General features: G+C 41.7%; 2 protein-coding genes across 2 annotated transcripts in view; one reads left to right on the top strand and one right to left on the bottom strand.

Moving 5' to 3' along the window:
- Positions 1–8,839: 8,839 nt before the first annotated feature.
- Positions 8,840–18,006, top strand: kng1 (kininogen 1; the record flags this gene model as incomplete). Its single annotated transcript, XM_079998282.1, has 9 exons — positions 8,840–8,874; positions 13,077–13,182; positions 14,004–14,147; positions 14,361–14,477; positions 14,979–15,054; positions 16,315–16,484; positions 16,555–16,665; positions 16,762–16,857; positions 17,698–18,006. 9 exons carry the CDS (start codon positions 8,840–8,842, stop codon positions 18,004–18,006), a joined length of 1,164 nt encoding a protein of 387 aa, XP_079854408.1.
- Positions 18,007–23,084: 5,078 nt separating this feature from the next.
- Positions 23,085–27,287, bottom strand: part of pik3ca (phosphatidylinositol-4,5-bisphosphate 3-kinase, catalytic subunit alpha) — a 66,032-nt gene continuing 61,829 nt past the window's right edge. The window contains exons 24-26 of the mRNA XM_080001605.1: positions 26,010–26,161; positions 23,836–23,998; positions 23,085–23,449 (exon numbers count right to left, since the gene is read on the bottom strand). Of these exons, the coding sequence (XP_079857731.1) occupies positions 23,342–23,449; positions 23,836–23,998; positions 26,010–26,161 (423 nt within the window). The 3' untranslated portion in view covers positions 23,085–23,341. The remainder of the gene's footprint in view (positions 23,450–23,835; positions 23,999–26,009; positions 26,162–27,287) is intronic.

Below are 27,287 nucleotides of genomic sequence, written 5' to 3'. Positions count from 1 at the left end.
GCATCTAGTGGCTGATGCTGGTAGGACCCGGGCGAACCCTGACAGTGTCCTGTTGCTCCAGCTGTAGCGCCACTGTGTCTCTGTACGTCCATTTAACATGCTTCAAAACAAGATGTCACTTGTGCAAATCAAGGAAATATTTTTAAAGCTATGACTTGTTAATGACAAGGGTGTGGCAAACTGTGTTTCTGAGATAATCACCTTCAAAGTTGTCCCCACACTTGGCTTCATTCAGCCAGCTCCCAGAATGCAAATGGTTGGAGGATGAACAGAGCCTAGCTAGTTGTCACATGGCTGCTAAACACCTTGCTGAATGGAGACTTGACACCCTGCTAAATGGGACCATCTCTGCTTTTTTCTTTTGTTTTAAAAAATTTAACAGTAAGAATATACATGTTTTTTAAAAGTGGAATTATTTAGGAGTTTAAGTGCAGACAACACAACAAAATGTCTATTAATAATATAAGTCTCTGAAAATCATCCTCTGTGTGTCATTTAATATATAAATGTGTGTATGCCAAATATCTTCTAAGTTCTTGGAGTTATTGGCTTACCACAACCCTATCCCAGCTACACTCTGAGAGCTTGGTTGGGGCTTCTTTTAATTTTATTTTCATTTGCAGGTAAACTTGCAAATCTTGTGCCTTACTACTTCTTCATAATCTGCCAATCACCAACCTCAACAGACTTCATTACGTCATCAACTTCTTCTGTTGTGACAACAGGTGTATCGTCGGTCTCCTCGGGTGGTTCTTGAAAATATTCTGTTTCAGGTTGTAATCCGCTGTTTGAAATGTTCTCCAAGTCCGGGATAATATCAGATTCAGCGTCGCTGTCATTGTCACTGACTTGGATCTATCGCATTGGTCAGATTAAGGTCCATGATGTGATTTAGAGGGCATGGGGGTCCTGCCGGCTCGCACGTGGGGTGGGCGGCTCGGGCAGGGTGTCGGTCTGTCACCGTGGGGCCGGGATCCGGCCCCCGTGGTCCGTGCCACGCGCCAGTGGCCCGGGTTCTGTGGCGGCGGCTGCGTCTTGTGCCTCACCTGGGGGTGGTTGTATGTGTGCGCCCCTGGGGTGCGGGTCTCCTTGTGCTCCCTGGGACTGGGTCATGCTCCTCTGGGCTGGGGGGTTGCTCCACGGCCCTCTGGCTTCTCTGGGGGTCTTCAGGGCAGGGTACTCGGGGCTTTCCTGCAGCTGTAGCGTGTCCACAGGGCTGCGGAGTTCGGGGGGGCTTTGGGGCCCTTTCCGCTGCTTGGAGGCGCCGCGACATAATACCAACCTTCTACACCATATGTGTCAAACTCAAAGCCCGTGGGCCAAATGTGGCCCGCCACGTTATTTTATGTGGCCCGCGAGAGCTTAGAAGGTCTGATTATCTTATAATGCCGATCATGCTGATCATGTTACCCGTGAAGTGACGGCATCCCACCACTAGATTGCAGTGTTTTCACATCAGTGCCATTTTCCGAATTAAGAAATACAAACAATGATCCCAAAATGTCCAGGAAGAGAAAAATGTATGCAGATGGAAGGCTGTTTCAATAAAGATGGGAAGGCGAATATATGCTTGTGCTTCAAGGAGAAAAACTGGTATGTCTTTTGTGTTATGAGGCAGTGGCGGTTGTCAAAGAGTACAATCTACGTCGGCATTTTGACACCAAACACGGAGCTAAGTCTGCCAAAGTGAGCCTTCAAAAAAAACAACAAATGGTGCAAGAGCAAATTGCGATCGCAGCAGGATGTGTTCAAGAGAGCCACAACCAAAAACAATGCGGCAGTGAAAGCTAGCTCTATTGTGGCTGAAGAAATTGCCCGCGCTGCAAAGTCTTTTTCAGAGGGTGCATTTTTGAAGCAGTGCGCGCTGAAGGTCTGTGAGCAGGTGTGTCCCGACCAGACACAGACTTTTAAAGATGTCAGTTCATCAAGAAACACCATCATGGACCGAGTTAAGGAACTAGCAGGAAACCTGGCAACACAGCTGGCCGTAGAGACATGCAGCTACATAGCTTTTTCATTAGCTCTTGATGAAAGCACAGACAACACGGATACAGCGCAGCTATCCATTTTTATTAGAGGCGTCAAGTCGGACCTTTCTGTCACTGAGGAGCTGTTGGATGTAGCTGCCATGCATTGGACCACAACAGGACGGGACATTTTTGATGCGGTGTAGAAGTCCGTAAGTTAAAATGCATTGCCCTGGGAGAAGTTGGTGGGATTAACTCCAGATGGTGCACCTGCAATGTGTGGAGGAAATGTGGGCTTTGTTGGATGAATGAAGGAAAAAATGCAAAAAAGTAACTGTCACACGCCTCTGATAACGTATCATTGCATTATCCATCAAGAAGCTTTGTGTGGGAAGGTGCTGGGGATGAATGATATAGTGACCACAGTCATGAAAACAGTGAACTTCATCGGGCGCGTGGCCTAAGTCATCGTCGGTTCCAGCTGTTCTTGCAGGAGATGGGCTCGGAGCACGGCGACGTGCCGTACCATACAGAAGTACGGTGGCTGAGTAGGAGCAAAGTCCTCAAACGATTTTTTGAGCTTGGGAAGATATTGCTATTTTCATGCAAAGTAAAGGAAAACCCTTGTCTGAACTGTCAGATCCAAACTGGCTGTGTGACTTTGCTATGTTGTGTGACATAACTGAGCATCTCGCCCAACTGAATCAGAAGCTGCAGGGACGCAAACAAGTCATCACGCAGATGTCCGACATGATCACGGCTTTCCAGCGTAAACTTGATCTATGGATGTACCAAGTGAAACAGGACAATCTTGCCCACTTTCCTGTTTGTCAGAGCATCTCAGCCGCATTTCCTGGTACTTTTTCATGTACTGAGCTAGCTACCAAACTGAGCCGGTTAATGAATGAGTTTGATCGGCGCTTCTCTGACTTTAGAGCACAGCACTCAGGCTTTGCCATCTTTGCCAATCCTTTCACCACTGACGTCTGCACTGCACCCCAACATCTTCAGGTGGATTTAATAGAGCTTCAAAGCGATAGTGGCCTGAGAGCAAAGTTCCAGGATGCTGCATTCCAGGACTTCTAAGTCAACTGCCCCCTGGTTTGATGCCACAGCTTGGACTTCATGCTGCCCGTGTTCTGTCTATGTTTGGGAGCACCTATCTGTGCAAGCAGATCTTTTCAATCATGAATCTAAACAAGACCAAGCACAGATCACGCATCACTGATGACAACCTCCATGCTGTTCTATGGATTGCCTCAGCACAAGACCTAAAACCAGACATTGACACACTGGCCATGGAATAAAGGTGTCAGACATCTGGTCAGAAAGAAGAAGAAGAAGAAGAAACAGTCTTTATTCATCACGCAACACACCACACTACAACACATGCTTGCACACACACACACATGCGCATGCTTTTGATGGTAGCCGGTGAAATGGATTCTCTGCATTTAACCATCCTGGCTTGTCCTTCCTCTGGGGCCACAGCCAGGAGCAGTGGGCAGCATACGTAGACGCGCCCGGGGACCAGGTGATAAATGTCCATTGCTGGTCAGACAATGATGGGTGCATGTTTTTGGTGGGGGTCCTTACTGACGTGAGGTGGAGGAAACCCCATGTGAGCACGGGGAGAACATGCAAACTCCACACAGAAAGGTTTATGTGTTTATGCAGACAAATGTTCACTGTAATCAAACCATCTTTCATTAGTTGGATGTATCCCCTTGCAAGGCTGTGTGCGGCCATTTGTTTATGTAAAATGCTACACCTGTCACACATGTTCTTAACAGCTCACAATTGTTGGTTGGACCGTTATTCTGCCCCTCTCAACTATGACAAAAAAGTTGTGAAAAAAGTTGATGTCATAACTTGTTATTTATCCTAATTCACTTGGATAGTTTGATCGTTGATTGATGGAGTAATGTGGGTTTCATAAGTTGATGAATTAAAAGGATTTATGTTATAACAGAGCAACAAGCAAACATTTATTTATACATTTATGCAAATATATATGTAATATTTGTAAGTTGAATTATAAAAATCCAGAGTTATTTAACATTAAGGAGTAGTTGCATTTATTTTACATTACATTTAGCTTCATTTATACTGCCTTAAAGTTACATCTGGCCCTTTGAGTGCAACCATTATGCTGATGTGGCCCTCGGTGAAAATTAGTTTGACACCCCTGTTCTACACCAATACCAATGGGGATCAGTCATGTACACTCATCTTACACACACACACACACACACACACACACACACACACACACACACACACACACACACACACACACACACACACACACACACACATACAGGCGGTCCCATCGCACACACCACCACACCTGCTTCGAGTGCACCCCAGCACCCTCCTGGTCGCATTCCTCTCCTTTCCTCCCTCATTTGCTGGCATAATTATGACTGGAAGAGGCCACATGACCAGTTGTAGTTTCAGTTTTCCTGGACTTAATTCATTGTTTTTCAATACATGTTGTCATCCAATGTTTATGTTTTTGTGTAAATGTTGTTTGTTTCTATGTTTATTTGTCTCACCGGGGTGATTCTCCCTCTCTTGGAGTAGTGATCATGTCAGGGTTCGCCCGGGTCCTACCGGCATCGGCCACTAGATGCCGCCAGTACTGCCTTTTCAAGGTTGCTCTGCTTCACCTATTTCTGTTCCTGATTACCCTGCCTCATTAGGTTATATGTTTCACCTGAGTCTCGTTTGGTCGTCCCTATTTAGACCCTGTGGTTTGTGTCCTCGGGCGCTCAGTCTTGAGTTTGTCTAACCTCATGACAACGCTCTTGTCCCAAGCTCCCGAGACTTCTTATTTGTTTTTGCCCAGTTTTTGTACTTTTTTTGAGTAAACCTCTATTTTTTGCCACCTCGCCTCTGCCTTGTTCTCTGCACCTGGGTTCACTCAGTACACCTCCTAACAGATCAGTTGTTTATAGACCCAAACATGATAAATAGTTCTCCAAAGAGGGGGGTTGGTGGTGGTTCTCCATCACCAAAAACTGTGCTCTTGTCATTCTACAGGTCATCCACAGGACAGAGTTATTGCAGCAGTTCTTGATGATTTAAGAATTAAAGAGTTGCATTGCAGATTGAGAACTTGAACTCCACTTGCAGACTAACTCTGTCCTGAATGCAATGGCATACAAATACTGTTGTATGCCCAGCATGCTGACAGCACAGGTTGAAAAAAATAATAAAATAAAAAGATTTCGATCTTCCTCCACCCGCTTCTCGTAATCCATAACAACACGGAGATGAAAGTTTTCACAGACAAGTGAAACCGAAGGAGCCTCGTCTGGTTTACGGAAATGACATCTGCATTTCTTCTTCGATGATATATGTTGGTACACACCCCCTCCACAATGACGTCTCCGTGTGTGTGTAAAAGTGGTAAGATTTAAAGGTTGAACTCTATCAAAACAGTTTCACATTGTGACTTCACATCATATGGAATATGGAGGAATGATCTTCACTTCGACAGTCGCTTAAAAGGAAACGATCGATCAGCGTTGGTCAGCGTCTCGGTAAGTGAACTGTGTTTCCCCATGCAATCTAACGGGAATATTTAACTTGACGGTTTAATATTGTTTTACTATTTATAAATCAAACTCGGTTTTGAAAATACGTTGAGATAAAAAAAAACCACAAAGGAACATGAATCTGGAAAAATCAAATTTTCCTTCAAGAAAGGTTTTTTCAACATATTTGGCTACTCCTGGTGATTTTGGAAATGCATGAGATAGCCGATTTTGGTTTTGTTTTGTTTGGTTCCATTGTTTTTTTCTGCCATGTTTTTGAAGCCAGAATATGATAGAAATGTCGTTCAGAGATTCAGACTCCTCACTGGCCTGAGGTCTGGACCCATTTTTTAACCACAACAGAGCGGTATGGAACAAAACCGTGTATAATGGGGACAATTTCTTTGTGACTCTCTTGGATCACAAGATTTATTGCTTGTGTTTAGTGAATGATACAGAAGATAAAGAACTTTTAAAAATCGCATACTAAATGGCAGTCGCAATATTGGTCTAAACAATCGGAATTTGATTATTTTCCCAAATCATTCAGCGCTATTAAGGACCCAGCACACCCACACAACCACCTGTTCTACCTGCTGACCTCAATGTGGAAATACAGGTCTCTCAAAACACACCAGCAGACTAAGGAACAGATTTTTTCATCAGGCCATAAGACTGCTTAATGGATAACATACAAAAAAACAAGGACAAAAACAAATGCGCACACATAAACACACACACACACACACACACACACACACACAGCACCCCTCCTCACTCACACATAGTACACACAGACTCACACAAGTGCATATAACCATCCACGCAATATGACTTACTGATTGTATATGCACCTATTTACTGCCTTTTATATTTATTGCTTCTTAATATACCCTTGAATGTTTTTATCACTTTCAATGCTGCTATACATTATTGCTTTTTTTAAATTTAATTTTACGTTTTTATAATTATATGTATCCAAACCTTCCAGCCTAAGAATTTCACACGAGAGTTCTTGTACAACCAAAGTGACAACAAGCATCTTGAATCTTGAGCAGATCCTTTAAGTCCATAAGTTGCAAGTTGGGGCCCCCATGGATTGGGCTTGTTGTTCCAGCACATTCTACAGATGCTCGATCGGATCGGACCCTAAACCCGGCCATCGCGATGATGTAGAAGGAAATGTGATTCATCAGACCAGGCCACCTTCTTCCATTGCTCCATGATCAGGTTCTGATGCTCACGTGCACATTGCAGGCGCTTTCGGTGGCGGCCAGGGGTCAGCATGGGTACTCTGACGGTCTGTTCTGACACCTTTCTTTCACAGCCAGCATGAACTTTTTCAGCAATTTGTGCTACAGAAGCTCTTCTGTGGGATCAGACCAGATGGGCTAGACTGGCTCACCACGTGCATCAATGAGCCCATGACCCTGTCGCTGGTTCACCATTTGTACTTCCTTAGAACATTTTTGGTAGGTACTAACCACTGCAAACCGGGAACAACCCATTGGAGATGCTGTCATTTTGGAGATGCTCTAAACCCAGTCGTCTAGCCATCACAAATTGCCAATTGTCAAAGTCACTAAGATCATTACACTTGCACAATTTTCCTGTTTTCAACACATCAACTTCAAGAACTGACTGTTAACTTGCTTCCTAATATATCCTTCCCTTTTACAGATTCCATTGGAATGAGATGAGCAATGTTATTCATGTCACCTGTCAGTGATTTTAATGTTGTGGCTGATTCCTCTGGCAGGTTGGTTTCCTAGGGAGACAGCTGTGGTCAGTGTTCTTCTGGTGATGTCTTGAGTACCTTTGAACTCTGGTAGTACAGCTAGAGCCCTTGTCATTTCTTCTAACTTGTCTAGGTCTGCTCTGATTTATAGGATTTTATTCACAGAATCATTGTTTGACAAAATCTTGTTGTCCCTCGGAAAAGTATCACATTTTTATCGTCTGACTGTTTGTCTTACAGGTTTGTCATCCATCAGAGTTTAAACTAGCTTCTCTTTCCTCCTTTTGGTTTGTTAAATTTATTTATTTTTGTAGTTTCTAGCGTTTCTTCTAGTAGCAGTTTAGTTTCTTCTTAGCAATAACTTTCTTCTTATTTATTTTAAGATGTCATTTTGGTGGTTCCTCTTCTACCTCTGCTTCCTTCCTTGGTGATGGATGATCACAGGTCAGCTCAACAGCTGCCGAATGCACAACAATAGTGAAAACACATGACACTAATTTTAGCACATAGTAACTTTTCCCAAAATAGTCTAATAGTCTAATAGTCAAACTAGCTATAAAATTGTCAATCAATAATAAGTTCTCAAGTATAATGGGAGTCTTCCTTAATTTCTTTTTGTAAGGCTTCAAAAGACATCTCTTACTTCCTCCAAGTTCACTGATTAAGTTCTTTCTGCCTCAACCATTTTCTGCCTCTATGACCATATGATCTGACATCAGTTCCTGCCATATGGTGGCCCTAAATGAACTTCAGAGAGCGGAAGCTTCTCTTGTTGCTGCAGGATGTAACTGGTAATGTGATGACAAGCTGATACATCTTGGCTATCTCAGTGAATGCTTGGACCAGATTCTGCTGGGGGATTCTTCTTTCTGTATTAATAGAGTATAGGCAGAGACGCCCACAGATATGGGTTTAGGGAGGGAGACGGAGTCTTTCTGGCCGTGATGTGCCAACATGGTGAATGTTGAATGCCTGCATTCAACCCATAAGAAGCTGCATAAGCATACTACTAAGCTCAGTGGTGGAACATGTACTTGAAAGCTACACTTCAGTGAAAGTAAAAATATTTTACAATAAAACAACTGGGGTAAAAGTAAAAGTCACTCATGAGTATTGAGTATTCTAGAGTATTCTGCTTAGATTTTATTCTGGTTGCCAATATTTCCATATTTTCAGTAGGCATGAGAGGCACTTTATTCAGTATGATGCATCTTTCACTCTGACATGGGAAAATGTGTTGTAAATATGGCCACGGGTGTTCATCCCCATCAGCTGTAGCAGGTGCAGGTGCAGGTGGGGCAGCATCACCGCTGGAGGAGGCCGTCGCTGTAGTCTCTCCGACGCTCTGCTCTAGCTGTGGCTCTCTGGGACAAGACTGCTTGTTCAGTAGCAAAGCTGAAAAAGCAAAACTTAGCAAAGTACAACCCGAGCATGGTCGTCAGGTCTCCATGACAAACCCAGTCATCCCCCAACCCGCGGAAAACAAAACAACCTGCTTCAATACTTGAAGGTGCATCGTGTAGAATTTAGTGGCATCTAACGGTGAGGTTGCAGATCAACCAACTGAATACCCCTCCCTATGGCGGTGCAACATGGCGGTCTCCGTGGAAGAGACAGGTTTCATGAGGTTCGCGGCCACTCTCTCATTTAATGAGAAAGGCCCTCTCTAGAGCCAGTGTTTGGTTTGTCCGTTCTGGGCTACTGTAGAAAATAGCAGTGCAACACGGCAGCCTCCGTCAAAGGGGACCCACTCCCTATGTAGATAAAAACGTCTCATATTAAAGAAAGCCAACACAACAATTCTTACTTTTTTGGGATAATACACCAAATAAAACATACTCATGAATATCATCTTACATTTCTGCCAAGTATGTTCCGTAAATTCTACACAATACACCTTTAAAAAGTAACCCAATTCCATGGGAAAACTGCGGACCTGGCAACTCTAAACACGGGCTCGAGAGTGTGTGTTTAAAATGCACTTAAAATGCTGGCTAGATATGACCGTTGATTCAGTAACATGAACCTTGTGATAACTGGCTTCACTTACATCATTGGCTATCAGTTTTCCTGCGATTTTATTTTGTAGGGAATAATGAAGGTGTTCAGGGGAAAGTTGACAGAAATATAAAACTCAAGTAAAGTACAGATACACCCAAAGAAAACTTAAGTACAGTAACAAAGTATTTAAAACCAATGGCTGCGCTAATGTATGTAACGTATACAGGGGCCTACCACACAGGGGCCAACCTATCCTTGGTTCATCTGTCAGCCCCAAAAATAGGCAACTTCTCTAGCTATCATAAGAACTTCACTTAATAGCAGAATAGCTTCAGACCGTTCCGCCTGCCACACATCAATTGAGTGGCGTTTTCAGCTCCCTCCGACAGAGAGAGACAGGCAGAGATGTTGCAAACACACCAGTTTATTGTAGAGAATGGCAAAAATGGCAAATTGTGGATGATTTACCTGTTACTTGTTGATTGATCTGATGAGCAACAGGCGTACAGCCACCAGGCCCAATTACCTCAGCCCATGACGAGTGTGGCTGCGTAAAACCACACCACCCCCACACCACATACCCACAACTCCAAACTGAGGCTAGGGAAAACCCCATTCTCGTAACCTGTTTTGTACCTCCGACTAACCCAACTGCCTCTGCCTCCAGAACCATCCCCAGCTGCCTCCGACCCCCTCCTGTGCCTCTCAATCCTTCCCCAGACTCTTCGGTTCCCTGACCTTTTGGGGATCTGGACTCCTGTTGTTCCTCATTCTCCTGGTTTGTATTAGTCTCTGTCCCCCCCTGGATTTCTCCACAGCACATTTCCCCCAACTTGCCTCTCTACCTGACTCCACCTTAAAATAAATTCCCTGTTAACCTGTCATCTGCCTGTGTCTGCGTTTGGGTTCTGACAACTTCAACCTTTATTTATTTATTTATTATTTTTTTGTAAATTTCTATCCATCTCACAGACACAAAAGGGGAGGGTAGAAGGTGTTGTGTCCATGGAAAACCTAGACATAGCAACAGCAAAAGCTAAATCCTGCACTCTTACAAGCTTGAACAAGCCGAGACAAGACCGGCTGCGAGCACTTGAAGATGAGTCAATTATAATTATGACAACTCAATGACGGGCAAGGTTAAGGGCCGCATCTTGTGGCAGAAGTAAAGCCCCTGCTGTTCTGGAGTGTGTTGGGTAGAGATGGCTTGGCAGTGGTAAGAGGGCAGGGGGGTCTGTCAGCATGCTGGGCATACAACACAGAGTATTTCTATGACATTGCATCTAGGACAGAGTTAGTCTGCAAGTGGAGTTCAAGTTCTCAACCTTCTCCCAACCTCAATGCAAATCTTTATTAATTCTTTAATCATAGAGAACTGCTACAATAACTGACAACTTTAGCCCTAACACATTAACACATACCTTGTACAAACAAAAATGTCCAACAAAACAGAAACTGTCCCCTTTACTGAGTAGTGTTTTCGGGGCCAAAGCCTACCCGGGCACGCTTCTACTGTGGTGTTGGGTTGTTCACGAACAATCTGATTCTTTTGAACGGCTCAAAATACTTGTTTTTCCAAGTTTTACAGTTTTATGTTGTTGTTTGTTGAAGTTGCTTTCTCCTCTACTGTTTTTTTTCCCAATAACACTGGAACCATGACATGCCCGTGTTTTGGCGTGTTTATTACATCGAACGTGACACACCAGAAAAAAAATGGCCTTTCTCCTGGCAATGGGAAAGGTGTTAATCGCCTAAAATTAGCGAGTTCACCCCAGTATGAAAAACATGGGTAAACCTGCTAATTTCGGTGTAAAAATGGTATATGTGTAACTAACTAAGTGTTCTCCCCTGAAACGTAGCTCATAGCCTATATAGAGCTAGGGCACAAAGTCATGCATGTCACCTGAGGACTCAGTTGTTTGTCCGTTGCTATAAGTCGTAGCCTTGTCGCTGTCCAGTTGAGGTACTCACCCCCCTCAGGCTCCCCTGGATGTATGATTCCTTCCTTGGACCCATAGCTTGCTTTGGTTTCTTCTTCAAAGAAGGGCTGCTAATCTATGCCGCACTGGGTTTGCCATATTTCCATCGTATGTGACAAATAAACCTCTTGAATCTTGAATCTTAAATCTTGAATCTTGAATCAACTGTTTTTTCCAGTCCTCACCAGCCTCTTCTTGATTGTCCACCAGCTTGCTCCTAGTTGTCACTGGTTTCTCCAGGTTGTCAGTTTTAATTAAACATCTTCTGATGCTATAATTCCTCCATTATAATAACAATTGTAATAACAATATTCCATTATGCAGTGAATACCTCACTCAGATTTTGCTGCCTGCCTGGCTCCGATTATTGAGACCACACCCAAAATTGCTTATGGCAGGTTGAAACAGAATTAGGCCACACCTTTTAAAAGTAACTAATTTGTCTGTGAAGCACGCAAATGTTCGGAGATTAATCTAAGAATTGTGATGCAGCAACGTGCATTGGTTTGTCTTTATTTGAAGTACAAACAGAACAGCGATGATATGAGTTTGAATGGCTTGAAGTCTTTCAAGCCTTTCTTTGGCCTGGGTGAGTATAACACATTCATACATAATAATATTGATTATGATAATGAAACAATGATAATATTAATAAAAAATGAAATTATTTTCCTAAAAGTAAATAAGTGACAATCTTGACATTGTGTTAGAAGTGGGGAAATCAGTGTTTCGGGTCGGTGACTTCAGGGGTCATGCAAGCTGAATGTCCTCCAGGACAAAGTACCATCAACCAACCGGCTAAAACACACAGATCATACAAAGTCAAACACAGTGGCCTGTTGTACGATTAACGTTTTGATTAGAATGTTTGCAATTTTTCTGTAAGTTGGTTGGGAAATTTTTTTCTCTCTTTTAGTGTGTGCTAACCTTAATGTGCGCACATCCCACGTCTTGGACAAAGTCTTTAGAAAAGCAAGGGGATAGTCATACATTACACCCAGATATTGATCTGAGAACTCGGAGAGGGGAGCACAGTAAATTAGTGTGTGTGTGTGTGTGTGTGTGTGTGTGTTTGCGTGTCCACGGTGCCCTCTTGTCCCCGCTGTGTTTGCCTAATTCGTGTGTCATCGTCCGGTAAGCAGGTTCCCCCTCCGGTAGTTTTAGGAGGATCCAAACCTGTGGACGCTGCTGTCTGTCATTGTGTGGAGAAGAAACAGGACCACTCCCACTACACCCCAGGCAGGGCAAACTACACTGGGGCCTGAGCAGGGATTTCTCCCGTTTGGATAATGTAAGAGACCCTTGGACACTACAAATCAAATTTTCTCTGTCTGTTGTATCTATCTGTCTATCTATCTATCTATCTATCTATCTATGAATCTATTGTGAATTATAACAACCGTAGACTGGGAATCACCATCACTATTAATGCTGCATTGCCCCTGTCTTTTTGTGATATGATTGATTAGAAACGTTACATTTGGCTTCTAAAAGTAATAATTTGAAAAAAAATTTGTCAAAGTTCCTCACCCATGGTAATCGCACTAATTATAATATTAACGAGGCAGATAATCTCCTAAATAAATAATGGTTGTGTTTTTGTTCTTTCTTTAGAGATTAATTCACTGGCGAGGAATTACTGGCCTGCCTGAACTATTCATCTAACTTTGATAAATATGTCTTTATTCAGCTTGAATTCAGCATTTGTAAAATTGTGCACTTCAGTGAAAGAAAAGTGTTAATTTTAAAGAGAGCTAAACAACTGTTCTTTTGAATTTTTTTTGTATTTGAAGAATACAATGTTACATGAGAGTGTAAGATATTTTTTTCCTTGTTCTGTTTTATGTAGCGCGTCGCTGCAAGAGGACAGCCAAGAAAAAGGGACCATGAAGAGAGTAGCAACGCTGCAGTGCATTTTGGGACTACTGTGTCTCTACAGCTGGGCCCCGGGACAGGTGAGCAGAAGAACGATTGGAAGGAATGATTGATACTTGCATACACGTGTAATATTTCGTGCACCAAACAAGTGCATCAAATAGAATAATAAAAGTACCAGTGTGACACACTACAACCGGTCAAATATTGTAATATGCAAACACTGCACACAAAGTTGGAAAGCATATCCCACTATGCATTGTAAGGGTAGGACGCTGGTAAAATCTGCTATGTAGTGTGAAAGGAAATGTCGTGGCTGCAGCGATGACAAAGTAGAATATTCAGTTCATCCTATTTTTTTTTCATAGATTGAAATGATTTGAAATTCAGTCCTACTTTATATATTAGATATATTATAGATAGATTATATATTAGAAAAATGTATTAGACATACATTTCTTTTTTAAGTCAATGTATGACAGTATGTATATGTATGTGAAAAATAATCTCTTGAACTTGAACCCTGAAAAATAAAACAAAAACAATCCAAACAACCAGTGACAAATGTACCAAATCTACCATGTAACAAACAGGACAGAGCAAGTTCCAGTGCCATCTAGTAGATTTATTCAGATTGATCTTTTTTTTTTAGAGAGAAAAACGGAAAAAAACAAAGACATGAAGAAAGAGAAAATAATGTTTATCCAGTTTCAGCTCATTTGAATATAGTATTTCAATTTAAGCTTATAAACCAGATGACATTATTAGCATTATCATTGGCAATATTACATTTTACAGTTTGTTTTAAAGAAAGAAAAAAATGCCTTTCTTCCACCCCCTCTTGTTACCCACAAGTTGACCTCCGGCACTCCTCACCCTCTTTTTTGGACATTTCCAAAAGGTAGCCGAGCTACAGCCGGGTGTCCTGGTGTTTTGCGATAACCCAGTGGTGGCAAGAGCCGTCAGCCATGCCCTCAGCCAGTTCAACAAGAAGGTGGTCACGGGACACAAGTTCGCCCTCTATCAGATACTATCTGCTAGCAAGGTAAGAGAAAAGAGATGGTAAGAGAGAAGGGTGCACAGTTTTGGAAAAGTTGGATTGTTCAAAGTTGCTTTGTTCAACTCAGAAAGAATATCGATCTTGATGAAATTTCTGTGAGCTATGTTGACGTACTTTGGCTACCAGTGCACTATAGGCCTGTGTGCCTGTGTGCGTGTGCGTGTGTGTGTGGACATAACCTTGTCCTCTTTTTTCCAGTCAGAGAATGGCTTGGGTTCTGTGTACTCAGTGAAATTCAGCAGCAGGAAAAGTGACTGTCCAGCAGGGGACAGCAAAGTCTGGTCGGAGTGTGGCTACCTGGCTGACGGTGTTAAGGTAGTCAAGAGTCAAAAGTCAAGAGGTTATTTGTCACATACATATACATACGTCATACATATATGCAGTGAAATGTCATGACAACCAGTGATTACACAATAAGCTAAAATGTGCGTAATCGAGACAGGGCGGCACCACAATCGGGATTCTGGGTTCTATTATTATATAATAGTATTAATTGTCTTTGTTGTGTTAAATATATATTTAAATCCTCCTAAATGAAACTTACCTTAACTTACCTCCAGTACTTACCGCACAGAGTAGAATGTGTGACTATGAGTCCCGTTTCGGAAAAGGAGATTAGGAGGAGACATTTTTGCAATATATCTATCTATCTGTCTATCTATCGATCTATCTATCTATCTATCTGTCTGTCTGTCTGTCTGTCTGTCTGTCTGTCTGTCTGTCTGTCTGTCTGTCTGTCTGTCTGTCTGTCTATCGATCGATCTATCTATCTATCTATCCTTCTGTGATCTTTCCATTGTCTGGTTGTTCCAACAGGAGCCCAGATCATGTAACGCCACAGTCTACGTGACCGAGACGGAGACTGAGACAACTCAGGTTGACTGTCAGATAGGTGAGTGTACTCGAGCAGGTCAAGGGTTGATATTCTCCTTCTTCCTCTGCTCTGGGTGCTGAATCCAAAACTGCATAAACAAATTATAACAGTCGCCCTAGCCGGCTAGCATGCCATTTCTTAAAATCGATTAGTTTAGAATTTTTATTTTTATTTTTTATGGACTGTATAGTTAATTTGAGGTCAAAGACTCCTCTACATCTAACATGTTGCTCATTTTGTCACGCTTTGTCGTATTGCTCATGTTAAAGTGTACAGGTACTGTAAACACCAATCAGCCACAACATTTAAACCACCACCACTATTAGCCACTAATATTGTGTAGCTCCCCCTCTTGCCACCAAAACAGCTCCATTGCTACATGGTCCAGTTCTGACGCTCATGTGCCCATTGTAGGCACTTTGGCGGTGGACAGGGGTCAACGTGGGCACTCTGAACTAGGGGCTATGCAGCCCCAAGTTGCGATACAATGTGTTCTGACAGCTTTCTATCATAGCCAGTATTACCTTTTTCAGCCATTTGTGCTACAGTAGCTCTTCTATGGGATCAGACCGGATAGGCTAGACTTCGCTCCCCATGCACATCAATGAGCCTGTGGGCGCCCGTGACCCTGTCGCCAGTTCACTGCTTGTCCTTCCTTGGACCACTTTTGGTACAGTAGGAACCACTGCATGCCTGGAATAAACCATAAGACCTGCCGTTTTGGAGATGCTATTGGGACAAGATGAGCAATTATTCACTTCACCGGTGGTTTTAATATTGTGGCTGATCGGTGTATGTCCACACTTGCCAAGTGAAAGTCACATTTAACAGATCCAGTGTGTTGGCGAGTGGCGACACATGTAGAACTGCCAGAATGTTAACGCGAAACACTGAAAACGTGAAATCCTGTGGGGAAATGTGTTTACTCAGGGAGTGGGGACATTTCCCTTGAAGAAAACAGTGATTCATTGAGGGGAAAAAAGAGACATGGGTGGGCGAAATGGACGTAACAGCAGGACACATGGTGTAACAGATCTACATTGTATTATTAACCAAAGTTGCGTAATCGAATTGCATCCGCTGGAGTCGGTCAGGTGACATAACATGACAATGTTACCCATGCTTATACCTTGACTTCAATGCTGGTTCCTAAACAATACTGTTTTCAATACCAATAGTTTTGCCCTCTTTAGCCTCATTTGTTAGCTCCACCAGAATAATACTGTTCCTTCCATCAACTCCGTCAACCCCCTCAACCCAACCCCCCACACTCATCAGCCGACCCTGTAATTCCGGAGCGGGCCCAGTGCCTGGGTTGCCCTCAGAAGGTTAAGGAGAATTCAGAGGAACTGAAGGTGCCCCTCTCGGTCTCTATCTCCAAGTTCAACGCTATCTCGAACTCCACGCACCTGTTCATGATGCATTCCGTGGGTGATGCCACCAGAGAGGTAAGAGTCAGCAGCAGGGATGGAGTGAGTGTTCTGGAGAAGTTCTTACGTCTGTCCGTGTTATTGCAAGGTCATGGCCGGATTGAGGTATTCCCTAACCTTCAACATGAGCAAAAGCAACTGCTCCAAGGCTGAATACAAACAACTCCACGAGTTCTGCGTCCACAACGCAGATGACATGGTGAGCCTCAGTGCAATTGAACTTCATACATTTTGCATCAATTCATAGAATGTATTGGAAAATAATGTGATTGTTTGTGTGTGTGTGCACGTGTAGGAGTTTGTGAACTGCAACTCGACAGTAGACTTGGCTCCGTGGAGACATGAGGCTCCAGATGCTGAAGTGCAGTGCAGACCTGTCTCTCTGATCACGGTGAGATCATTTCAAGATAAAAGTTCTCCTGTTTTTGAAAAGAACCACCGCTTAAAAAAATTAAATGTTAGCTTTTTAATGGCCGTAAGATTTGTTATTCTCAAAAATCTATTTTTTTGCAGTTAATAGAAAAGGGATGCTCCAGTTTTTGGGAACTTGCCTTTTTTTTTTTCTTATCCAGATTCAGACAAGACTCTGGATATATCAAAATTATCCCTGTGGCCAGCACCGTGATAGAGATGCGTCGGCCGCGGATGGAAGCAACTAGCCTAGCTCCTGCTATTTAAGACATATATCTTGCGGCTTTGTGGCGAGTACAAATAAAGACAGAATGCCCTTAACACCATATCTGACAGACAAGTTAACTCTTAGATTGACTTTAAAATTATCTTTATGCATGTGATTTATTTAGCATCGTTTGAGTTTGGTGTCACTCCTGGTGAGGTGTACAGAAAACATAGACATACTTAATGAGCTAGAAATATTGGAGTAATGAGCTTGAATCCCCCCATTGGATAGGAGAGTATAGCCCAACAGGTGGATGTAGGGGAGGTGGAGGGAGCGTAACAACAACAGCAAGCAAAGCAGGAGGCAAAGCAGGTTGGGCAAGAGGGATTTTCTTTTTAAAGCATGTAGCAGCATGTAGAAGCATTTTGCGGTCGAGTTGTCGACAAAACTAGCTCAACAAGTTTCGCCTCATTTATTTGGTTACTCTCCAACACTCCACTCTTTTAATGCACAAGAGTATCCAGAATATCTGTAACCCTTAACTCCAACCTTCATCCATTCATGCGTCCATAATTTTTTTCCCTCCATCTTCTTTTCTCCCCACCTTTTCAGGTGTTCCGGCGCCGCCCCCCTGGCTGGTCTCCACTGAGGAATGTCGACGAGCAGGTGGCCCCGTCAGTGTTCCCCGTCTCTCCCTCCTCAGTCCTCCCCACCTCTGCTGCCCCAGCCAAGGAAGAATCGTCCTCCGAGGAGGTGACTTCTAAAGCCTCCCCCGCCGACGACACCAGTGACCCGTTCCGTTGTCCCTCCAAGCCCTGGAGGGCCTTCAGCTTGGCCCCGCCCACCCCCACCGCCTCATACCTCCCGCTGACACATCCTGATGCGGAAGAAGGCTTCAGCAATATGGACCTCATCGGATAAAAGTGGTTGTGTGCCATGTTGTCAGTCATTCACTACTCACTTCATTAATAAAAACCTTTATTGTTCACTAACATGGGGAATTAGTCAGAAAAAAAATAACACATTAAAACAAGCAAAGCTATTCTACAAACCATTTTCCCTTTGTGAAAACACTGTGTTTTAGGGAAGATTTACTCTCTTGTAGAAAACAATTTTTGTTACTACTATATTATGGCAGCATTTGGGGTTGTTTGTTGTGGAATATATTGCCCGAGCATCCAAAATGGCACACACACATACTTCATCTTGATACCATTGCTTCTAGCTCTCACAATGCATTGTGAGAAACACTTGTTAGTGTATTGTGCAGAGTTTAGATACTGCCATGTTTAACCGGATGTAGTATGTCATCCTTGTACTTTTTGCATACTATGGCTCGGGACATACTAAACACGTTCACATACTAATTTGGTGTTCTAAAAGGTATGCTAGTATACCATTTTGTATTGCATTTTGGAATTGGTACACTCTACAAAATGCCAGACACCCCAGCAAGTCTGCTACAAGACTCCACAGGGTTTCGAAGAATTTGACATCGTAAATAATGTTGACAAAAGCCCTGTTTACCTATTAGAAAAATAAGGTATGGCTATTTTTGACCCACTCGCTCATTCAAGCAAGCTTATTTCATTGCAACTGAAAGATAATTTGGTTTGACATACTTTTTCAGCCACTGACAACTTAGAGCGGGTTCAGAACACTATTTGAGAATTTAAATAAAAACACATTTAACGTGTAAAAACTGGATGCGATTAAGTTAAAGCACTTCCTGACAATCGCACATTGCAGTATTCACTAAATATAAATGAAGACTTCAGACTCACTATATCTGCTATATCTAGCCACTTGTACAGTAGTTGCAGTGGGGGGTCTGCAAACACGGACTGGAAACAAAGACTGGTACATTTTTAACCAAGCCTTTTATCTCCACAAAATAACTCAAAGACAAAAACTTTGTCAGACAGGGTACGAAGCCTGTGAGCAAAGAAAGCCAAACATCAATGTAACGTACATTTGTGACTGAAAATTCAGTTCATGTTTGGTGTTTCGTGTTTGGTCAGTTTCGTGTTTGGAGTCGTCTTGGCGAAAGTGACTATAGGAAGCTTAAGGCATTGATTAAGAAACATTCTGTCTGGCCGTTTAGCAGACCACATTGAAAAGCATGAACAATGATAAAAAATAAAAAATAACTAAATGCTATTGTTTGCTAAACTCATGCAAGTTGGTCCTAGTTGTACATTCATAGGATATATATTAGAGGTTGTGACTGTGGAAAACAATATGGAACTGCATTAAAAAGCATTAGGTCCGATATTCAATATCTCTTTTAGAGGCAGTACAGAATTCAAAAAACGATTCTGGATTTCCTTATTAGTTTGGTTTAAAAAATAAATAAAATTGCGACTCAATTCTCAGAATAGGATGCTTTGTCAAAAGTTCCATAACCAATGTCCAAATGTCCCCTGCTTTTGAAAATGTAGCTTTGGTGGTATCTTTGCTCCTTCACTGGATTGTAGAAAACAAGGTAGTAAAATAAACGGCGGAAAAATACTATTTATAATAATAATAACAATAAGAATAAGAAATATAGCTGCAGGCAGCAATAAACTGGGTCCAGTTCAGTGGTATGGCGTTTTCTGAGTTTCTGTAATGGCAGGATGAGACTACACAAAACAATAATTAGTCATTAGATGGATTATTACAAGATTTCTCCGGCTGCTACCGCACAGCGCCAATATAAGCTGAGGATGAATCAAAGTTTACATCTTCAATTTTGCAGCATAAATTTATACTATGGGCACAATATTACAGGGAAAGGCTTACAGTTCGGAACCGTGGTTGCTTGATACCTTAAAACGGTATACCGCTACATCCCTTATTACAATCGTTCCTGGATCATGCAGCGCGGATACAAAAGAAAGGGACGGTTCCTTCAAAGGTTCTTAGAACTTCCTGCCATGCGAAAACGCCTTCTGTGACTGAGTTTAGTTCTCAGGGTTTTGTGAAACGCAGAATGAGTTACAGTTTTCCGAGTTTCCTTTAAATGCAGCATCAGCTCGGGTTGTCTGTCTACCCATAGCAAATTACTTCAGAGAGACGAAGCTCGGACTTAGATAATTTCGAAATGTTATTCTACTCCCGGTAAAACTGCAAGTTTTTCACACATTTCTGCTCCAAATGTACATCGATATTGATCAAACTCGAACAACAAGATGTCTGAAACATCCTGGTTCTAACGAGACCTCAACAATGTCCGTGTGTACTGCGGTTGCCGTGTTTGAGATAATTTTAGCCTGAAAATGCCAAGAAGATTAATAATAACAAAGAGCCAAGCAATATAGGCCATGCGGTCTGGACCCATAATAATAATAATAATAATAATAGGGTCTTTTCACCCTAAAATGGTAGGGCTGCGGAATCAGCAAAATTCATTATTGTCTGAAACAGTTCCCAACACGCAAATTTTTTTATCCTCCAACTTTTCAGTGCTTACATACAGACGCAGATAGCAAACTCCTACAATTTGACATTAGACTGACAATATAGAAGAGTGGTTCAGATTCATGGCATTTTCAAGTACGACATTCATTAGTGAGGTATGAAAATAACTGTATTCTTGAACCACATGTTCTGTTGCTTCCATACAAACAATGCCAAACAAAAGAAAGAAGTTAGGCATGTAGTGAGTGGGGAAAAAAAATTGATTTACAAAAGGTAAAGACTTTTAGCCGGACACATTTAGCCGGACAGCGGAATAACAACACGTGTGGAAGGGGCGTGCCCAAGAGGTTTTGCAACCTGCACAGTACCATTGGAACACATGAGCACCGCCCGCCAGCACGACCAAACACAGCAAACCAAATGCACACTCCAGAAACAAAATTAGAGCCTGCATGGTAAAGGACGGCACTACTGTATAAATGGTTAGAGGCTAACTGCTCATATGTACTGCATTAATGCTGCTTTCAAAACATACATACACACATACAAGCCAAATTTCATATATTTTGACTTTCAATACAAAACAGTGAAATAATGCTCTCAGTTGACATCCAGCTGTTGTCCTGTGGACTGTGACTGCCATTAAAAAAACAAAGTGAACACAATGAAGTGAACACATTCTCAGAGTCACTCCATGAGCTTAAGGGCCGTTTGCAGTGTTAAAGCAATACAGTTCTGGCATATTAATGCCACAACAACCATGCTGCTCAGGTCCATCAGAGCAGGACTTTAGCTGTTTTGTTTTTCTCTTGATACAGTCACCAAATGGATGAAAAGAGTCCCCTTTGTATTTCCATTTGTTTTCTCAGTGGTAAGTTTATGTTTTGCGTCCTATTTCAATGGACACAGCACAACACAAGCATGTATTGTGAATCAAGGGTTCTAATTAAATTTGAAAAATACAGCTGATTAATCTACACAGTTAATGTGAAGAAGCTTTGGATAAATGTTACATTGTTGGGTAGTTGAAAGTTGTCATTGACAATTTTTCAGTGGAATATTGTGATGTATTGGAGATGGAGATACACAATTTCACTAAATTATTGAGACTATAATACATTCACAATATACATGTGTACACTGCTGTTACAAATAGTCAGTGTTCTTTGCAGTAGAAAGACGTTTAACCATATTTAGGGCAGGAAGTACGTAGCTTTGAGGTCTGAAATACAGGCAATTTAAACGAGAGAAAAGATGGGCAGATATGATGATTGGTGGGTGGACGAAACAGGTCTTACTACCGATAGATTTTGAGTCAGGAAACTAAAGTTGTGCTAATTTAAAGGGCAGGGTTGCTATTTTTCAACCAATTTAAAAAAACAATAAATGTTGGTTCCCGTCATTTGTAACTGTTCTGCACAACCAAGTTGAATGACTTGCTATGGAGAAACACTCTACAAATAAAATTAAATGCAACCTAATTGGGCAAATGTTTAAGCCTGGGGGAAAAAAACGAAAACATGTTAAATATTCTTTACTAAAATGGGAAACTCACATTACAGTCACCCATTTCTTGCACAGACACAAGCGTATTTTATTAAAACAGATTTTTAATGGCTACAGCATAAGATTATTTTAAATGATGACTTTTGCAATTACGTAGTAACGCTGTCTAACAGTAGTTTGCAAGTAGGAAGCAGCACAACGTTCTTTTTTTTAGTGTCCTACATTAGCACGGATGTAGACAAAAGACTTAACTTGCGAAAATGCAAAAGAGCAAGTAAAACCCTGGAAAACCAGAATGAAAAACACGGTTGGCCACCATTTATTGGGGGGAATAAGATACACAAGACTGTATACCTATAATGTGAGGCCCCCTTTCAAAAAAGCATGTTTAATGTTTATTTATTTATAGTTATTTTCTTACTTTGTCCCATGAAACTGCATTTAAGCACAGTAAGAAGTGCATCAGAGCAGTAAGAACTACTGTTACACATTTGATAAGGGCTTGGGCAGAAGAGAAGAACCTTCCCATGTGGCACATGGAGCGTACAAAATCAAACCACATAAATGCATTTACAGAAAAAACAATAGGATTGCGATTCATAAAAAGTGCAGTTCTGCCGTTGTAGAAACTTAACATAAATACATTACAAAAAGTTATTATAAATTTGTAGAACTTCTAGCTTTTTTTGTCTTCTTTTTCTTTCAGTGCTGTTTGTCACGGTGAGACAGCACGTTGCGCTGAGGAAATCCGTCGAAGTAACGCTGAAGTAAAGCTTGGTGAGAGGAGAAATGTCGGAAGACGGAATGTAGCCAGTTCCTCCGTCAACCCCTCAGCCCCCCTGCCATGAATACGGTTTCAATATCTTCCAATCGCATTCCTCTGTGAGTTGGCACAATAGTGCAGCAAAAACAAATACAGGAAATAATGCAACGTGTGAAGTGAGACCCGATGGCTATGTAAAAAAACCCAAAACAAAACAAATTAAATTTAAAAAAAAAAGGGCAAGGCAGACTCTACCCTGTAAAGTTGTATTTATTATTTTTTTAATTTAATTCCTATAGTAATACTGTATATAGCAAGCAGAGTAGGTACGAAATATCCATGATGAACCAGCTTCACCAGGTGGTTCATCATGGGAGTGATTTTGAACACTCGGGCGACGGCAGGATCCGGCTCTTGCTCCAATTGTCTGAATCCTGTCCAAGAAGGAGACAAAAACAAAAACAAACAAAAACGAGCTTAGGTTTCCCATGAAGGCTTCTAATGCTTCCTGGTTCAACATCAACAAATGAGCTAGGAGGATCGTGCCACAAAGCGTTTGTGTGCTTGTGTAGGGAAGGTGGTCTCCTAGTTTAGTGCGTGCTGCCTAATGGTGTGGAAGATCCAGTCCATCTTGGTGGTCCACCCTCCGTGATGAGCGTCGTTCATCTGCTTCATGAAGTAGTCCAACGCCTCCTGCGTAAAAAAAATTGGCGACTGGTTTGGGATCAGACAGAACAGATCAAACCACATGCTGTGGGGGAAAAGTATGGTAGAATAGTCATTGCTGCCAGTGTTGCCCAAATGTAAACTTTAAAAAATATGTTTTCTCTTTGGTGCAGGGAGGTTAATGGGGTTCATCATTCATCTGGTAAAGAAAGTTTTGAGTTTTGTTTAATGTTTTTAACTGACTCGTCTGGCTAGGGCACTTAACGTTTGGCTGCCCACTTCTGAAACCCAGTCAAGGCAGTAAACACTGAGAGAGAGAGAGAGAGAGAGAGAGAGAGAGAGAGAGAGAGAGAGAGAGAGAGAGATAGAGAGAGAGAGAGACAGAGAGAGAGCGAGAGAGAGACGAAATGTACCTGCTCAGTCTTCTCCAGGCCCAGCGTCTTCCTGATGTAGGCAATGTCATCGAAGGACTGCAGCTCGGGCATACCAGAGCCCAGCATCATGGAGAAGAGGTTGATGAAGAGGTTGGCATGCTGGCGGATGGCCAGATAGGCCTTATAGCACATCTCCTGGAATCTTGGAATGGGAGAGGCGGAGAGGAAGGAAGAGGAAGGGAGAAGAGGTATGAGGGAAGTAGAGACGCACCGATTGCAATATCCTTGGCCAATTCCGAAATTCCGATTAAAATTTTCAGTCAATTGAATGTTCATCATAAAACATCGACTATTAAATAACTTTTACGTTGTCATTTGATCATTTTTAGTTTATATCCGTGATCGGAGAAATCACATTTTCTTATAATTTGGTCTCATTTGGTACAGTATATCTGCTGTACGTCAGTGACAAAAATATTGTGTGATCTGATCACCCTCATGTGATTAGGACAGCTGCACATACGGACTACTGCTGAAATTTTCAGTTACCACAATAGTGAGATTGCTTGCTTGAGATTTTGACACTGTGCGTTTATTATTATTATTATTATTATTCACTATGGAACAATAATAGAAAATGAAACTATTCCTGAGTTCCAATAAAATATAATATGGGCCTGTCACCAAGTTTCAGTATAATGCAACCTGTAACTCTCACTGAGTTGTAGTAGGACACGACATATAATTAACATGGAAATGTCCAGTTCAAACTTCAAATGAAAGTCCCATTCACTTTTAAGTGCAAATATAGCTTTCTATTATATTTATATGATTCTTGCCATTCCAAAATAAATTGCAATCATTGCAAAAAATAATTAATAATAATAAACGGCCAACTCTTCTTGCTCTCATTCACTGGAAGTCCTCCTTTGCTCACCGAGCATTAAACCAACTGAATCAAATCAAATGACTCGTTTTACTGACTGACTCGTCAAGTACAGAGTCTCAAAAAAAATTTGAACCTTTCATCACGGGTTCGAGGGTGTGCACTACGAACAACTAGAAGAGACGCTCCGCTGCAGTGACAGCTTAAGATACGCAACCTGCACAATGTTAGAATATTGTCAGGCGATAGATAAATTATTTATTTAATCTTCTTTGTATACCTTGAAGTACCTTCAAACAACTCACATTTTCTTTCTTTTGCTCTCTTTTTTGAGTGTCAACTACGTTACATTATGCTGCTATCAGGTTTGAGTATCAGAGCATTTTTACAAGTAAGAGTACATGAGCACTGTATTGGGCATGTAATTTTGACCGGCACAGAATCGGCTATAGTTGACACTGATCCGGTCACCAGCTGATCGATCGCTGAATCTCTACAGGGAAGGTAGAATATAACGCCTCCTTAACATTTGCATGTACAGTACATGGGTTTTGTATAGTACACGCACCAGTTAACACAGTGATGTACCGCTGTTTATCCATGTACCTTAAATACCATAAAAAACGTCCTAAAATAAATTACAGAATTGCGTTCAAACTCATGTTGTCCATCCTAAGGAAGATATGCCAACCACTATACTGAGATGCAATTACTTAGTTTGCCTTCAACATTAATTGAGTTGAGTTGAGAAGAGAATAATAGTTGATACAATTTCCCATTCACTATTTTTATTAATAAATAAATAATGAATTAAATGAATAAATAAATAAATATACATTTTTGAATCAGGGCTTGACCCGAGCAACTGGGTTTTCAACCGCTGTATGCAGATCCTCTAAAATTAAGTAAAATATATCATTTCTATGATTTTTATGTTTACCCTTTATAAACATCACATTCTTTAAGTGGAAATAAGGATTATATAGAATCATCAGAATCATTATCAAACTAAAAAAAAAGATGAAAATTCGGGAACCATTTTGTCAGTCGAGGCAACCAAAAGCTGATACATGGTTGCCATCTTAACAACCACTTGTAAAAGTTAGTGCCTGCCATGCAAACATTTGGATCAGCTCTACCTCCCCAGTACTTTTGTTTCATTCCAACCGCTTTTTGAAAGTCGAGTTGTATCCTCAATTATCTTTAAGGCTACTTTTATATCCTCTACTTTTACTTGACATCGGCAAAGCTATACCGTTGACAAAGATGATGGGAAAGTTTCAAGGTAGGGTTCGACTCAGAGTGGGGCGGAGACATTGTGGTGCACCTTTCAAATTCCCTGGTCTTGGTGCACTCCTGGGTTCCCTTGCTGATAACGATGAGAAAGTCTTGGGTCAGGACGAAGGGAACCCTCTCCCTCTTGTAGCCAAACTTCTTCTTTTTGTGATCCAAGAAATGGCCAAAATCTATGTGGAACAACTGGAGTGGAGGGGAGAGGAGATGTATATTCCAGGCATATTTAGAGTTTTTTCACATTCACAGTATACACCACAATGTGTAATTTCATTGCCAGCTTCCACAGAACCTTCTTACACAGGAGAGAACACAGTACAAGGCTCTGGGCTAGTAACTGCTTATTGCTTGGCGTTAACTAGAATATAATTATTCACTTCAGTTGTATTCTGTATTTAACATTTTGTACATCAGGTCCACCTCACATTGAACCCAAGTATGCAACTTGATTTTTTTTTGATTTTTTTTTTATGCAGACCTGCAGAACAGAAATGTATAAACTTCACTTCTGAACACCTAAAACAAAATTGTTTTGACGAAAAGCTTCTAAAATTGTAATTTATGAATGAGTTAAAGTATCCTTTCATAGCTGCACACTGGCACTATGGCTACTTGTGTCTTCATTCTTAGGTGACGAGGGAGAAGAGGTAGCTTGCATCACTGCTTCTAGATCTGTCGTGGGAAAACATAACTGAACTCTGAGTCGAGCTCTAGCCCTTGAAGCGTTAGCTTCAAGCGTTGGCCATTTGTAGTCGCTCTCGTGTGAAGACGCTCTGTGTAAAGACGCACGTCTACCTCTGCACGCAAATAGAAGTGCATTACTGACTAAATGTTTTATTGTTGTTGTCCTTTTGCTGTTATTTTTCTTGTTATTATTGCTGGTTCAGTCTTATTTGGCACTTACTTTGTCCTAGCTGGTTCAGGGTAGTACCGTCATATCTGCTGCTAATTGCTCAGCCATCAGCAAGGGTGTGAGCCAAGCAACTCCCTCTAATCAGTAAACCCTTTGTCTAACTTTCTGGGCGTGTCCTTCCTCCACTGAACAGGGATAAATTCCCTTCACTACAAATTGAACTCTGAGTCGAGCTGTAGTGCTGAGGTTGCTGTGTAGTGTATTACTGCTCTGCTTATGTTATCTAGTATTGTAGTATTGCAACTTGGACTACTGGTTTGACTCTGCACATTTCACTGCTATTTGCTGATCTGCCAACAAGCTTGTGTTCCAGACACACCCCCTATTCAGGTAGTCCTCTCTTATGTGGGCGTGCTCTTAGCCAGGTGCAACCCTAATCACATGAGCAGCTGTATTCTA

The sequence above is a fragment of the Zeus faber genome (genome assembly GCF_960531495.2).
Source record: "Zeus faber genome assembly, chromosome: 1".
NCBI classification, from domain to species: Eukaryota; Metazoa; Chordata; class Actinopteri; order Zeiformes; family Zeidae; genus Zeus; species Zeus faber.
Note: the sequence above shows the minus strand (reverse complement) of the source record. Positions and strands in the feature narration are given on the sequence as shown.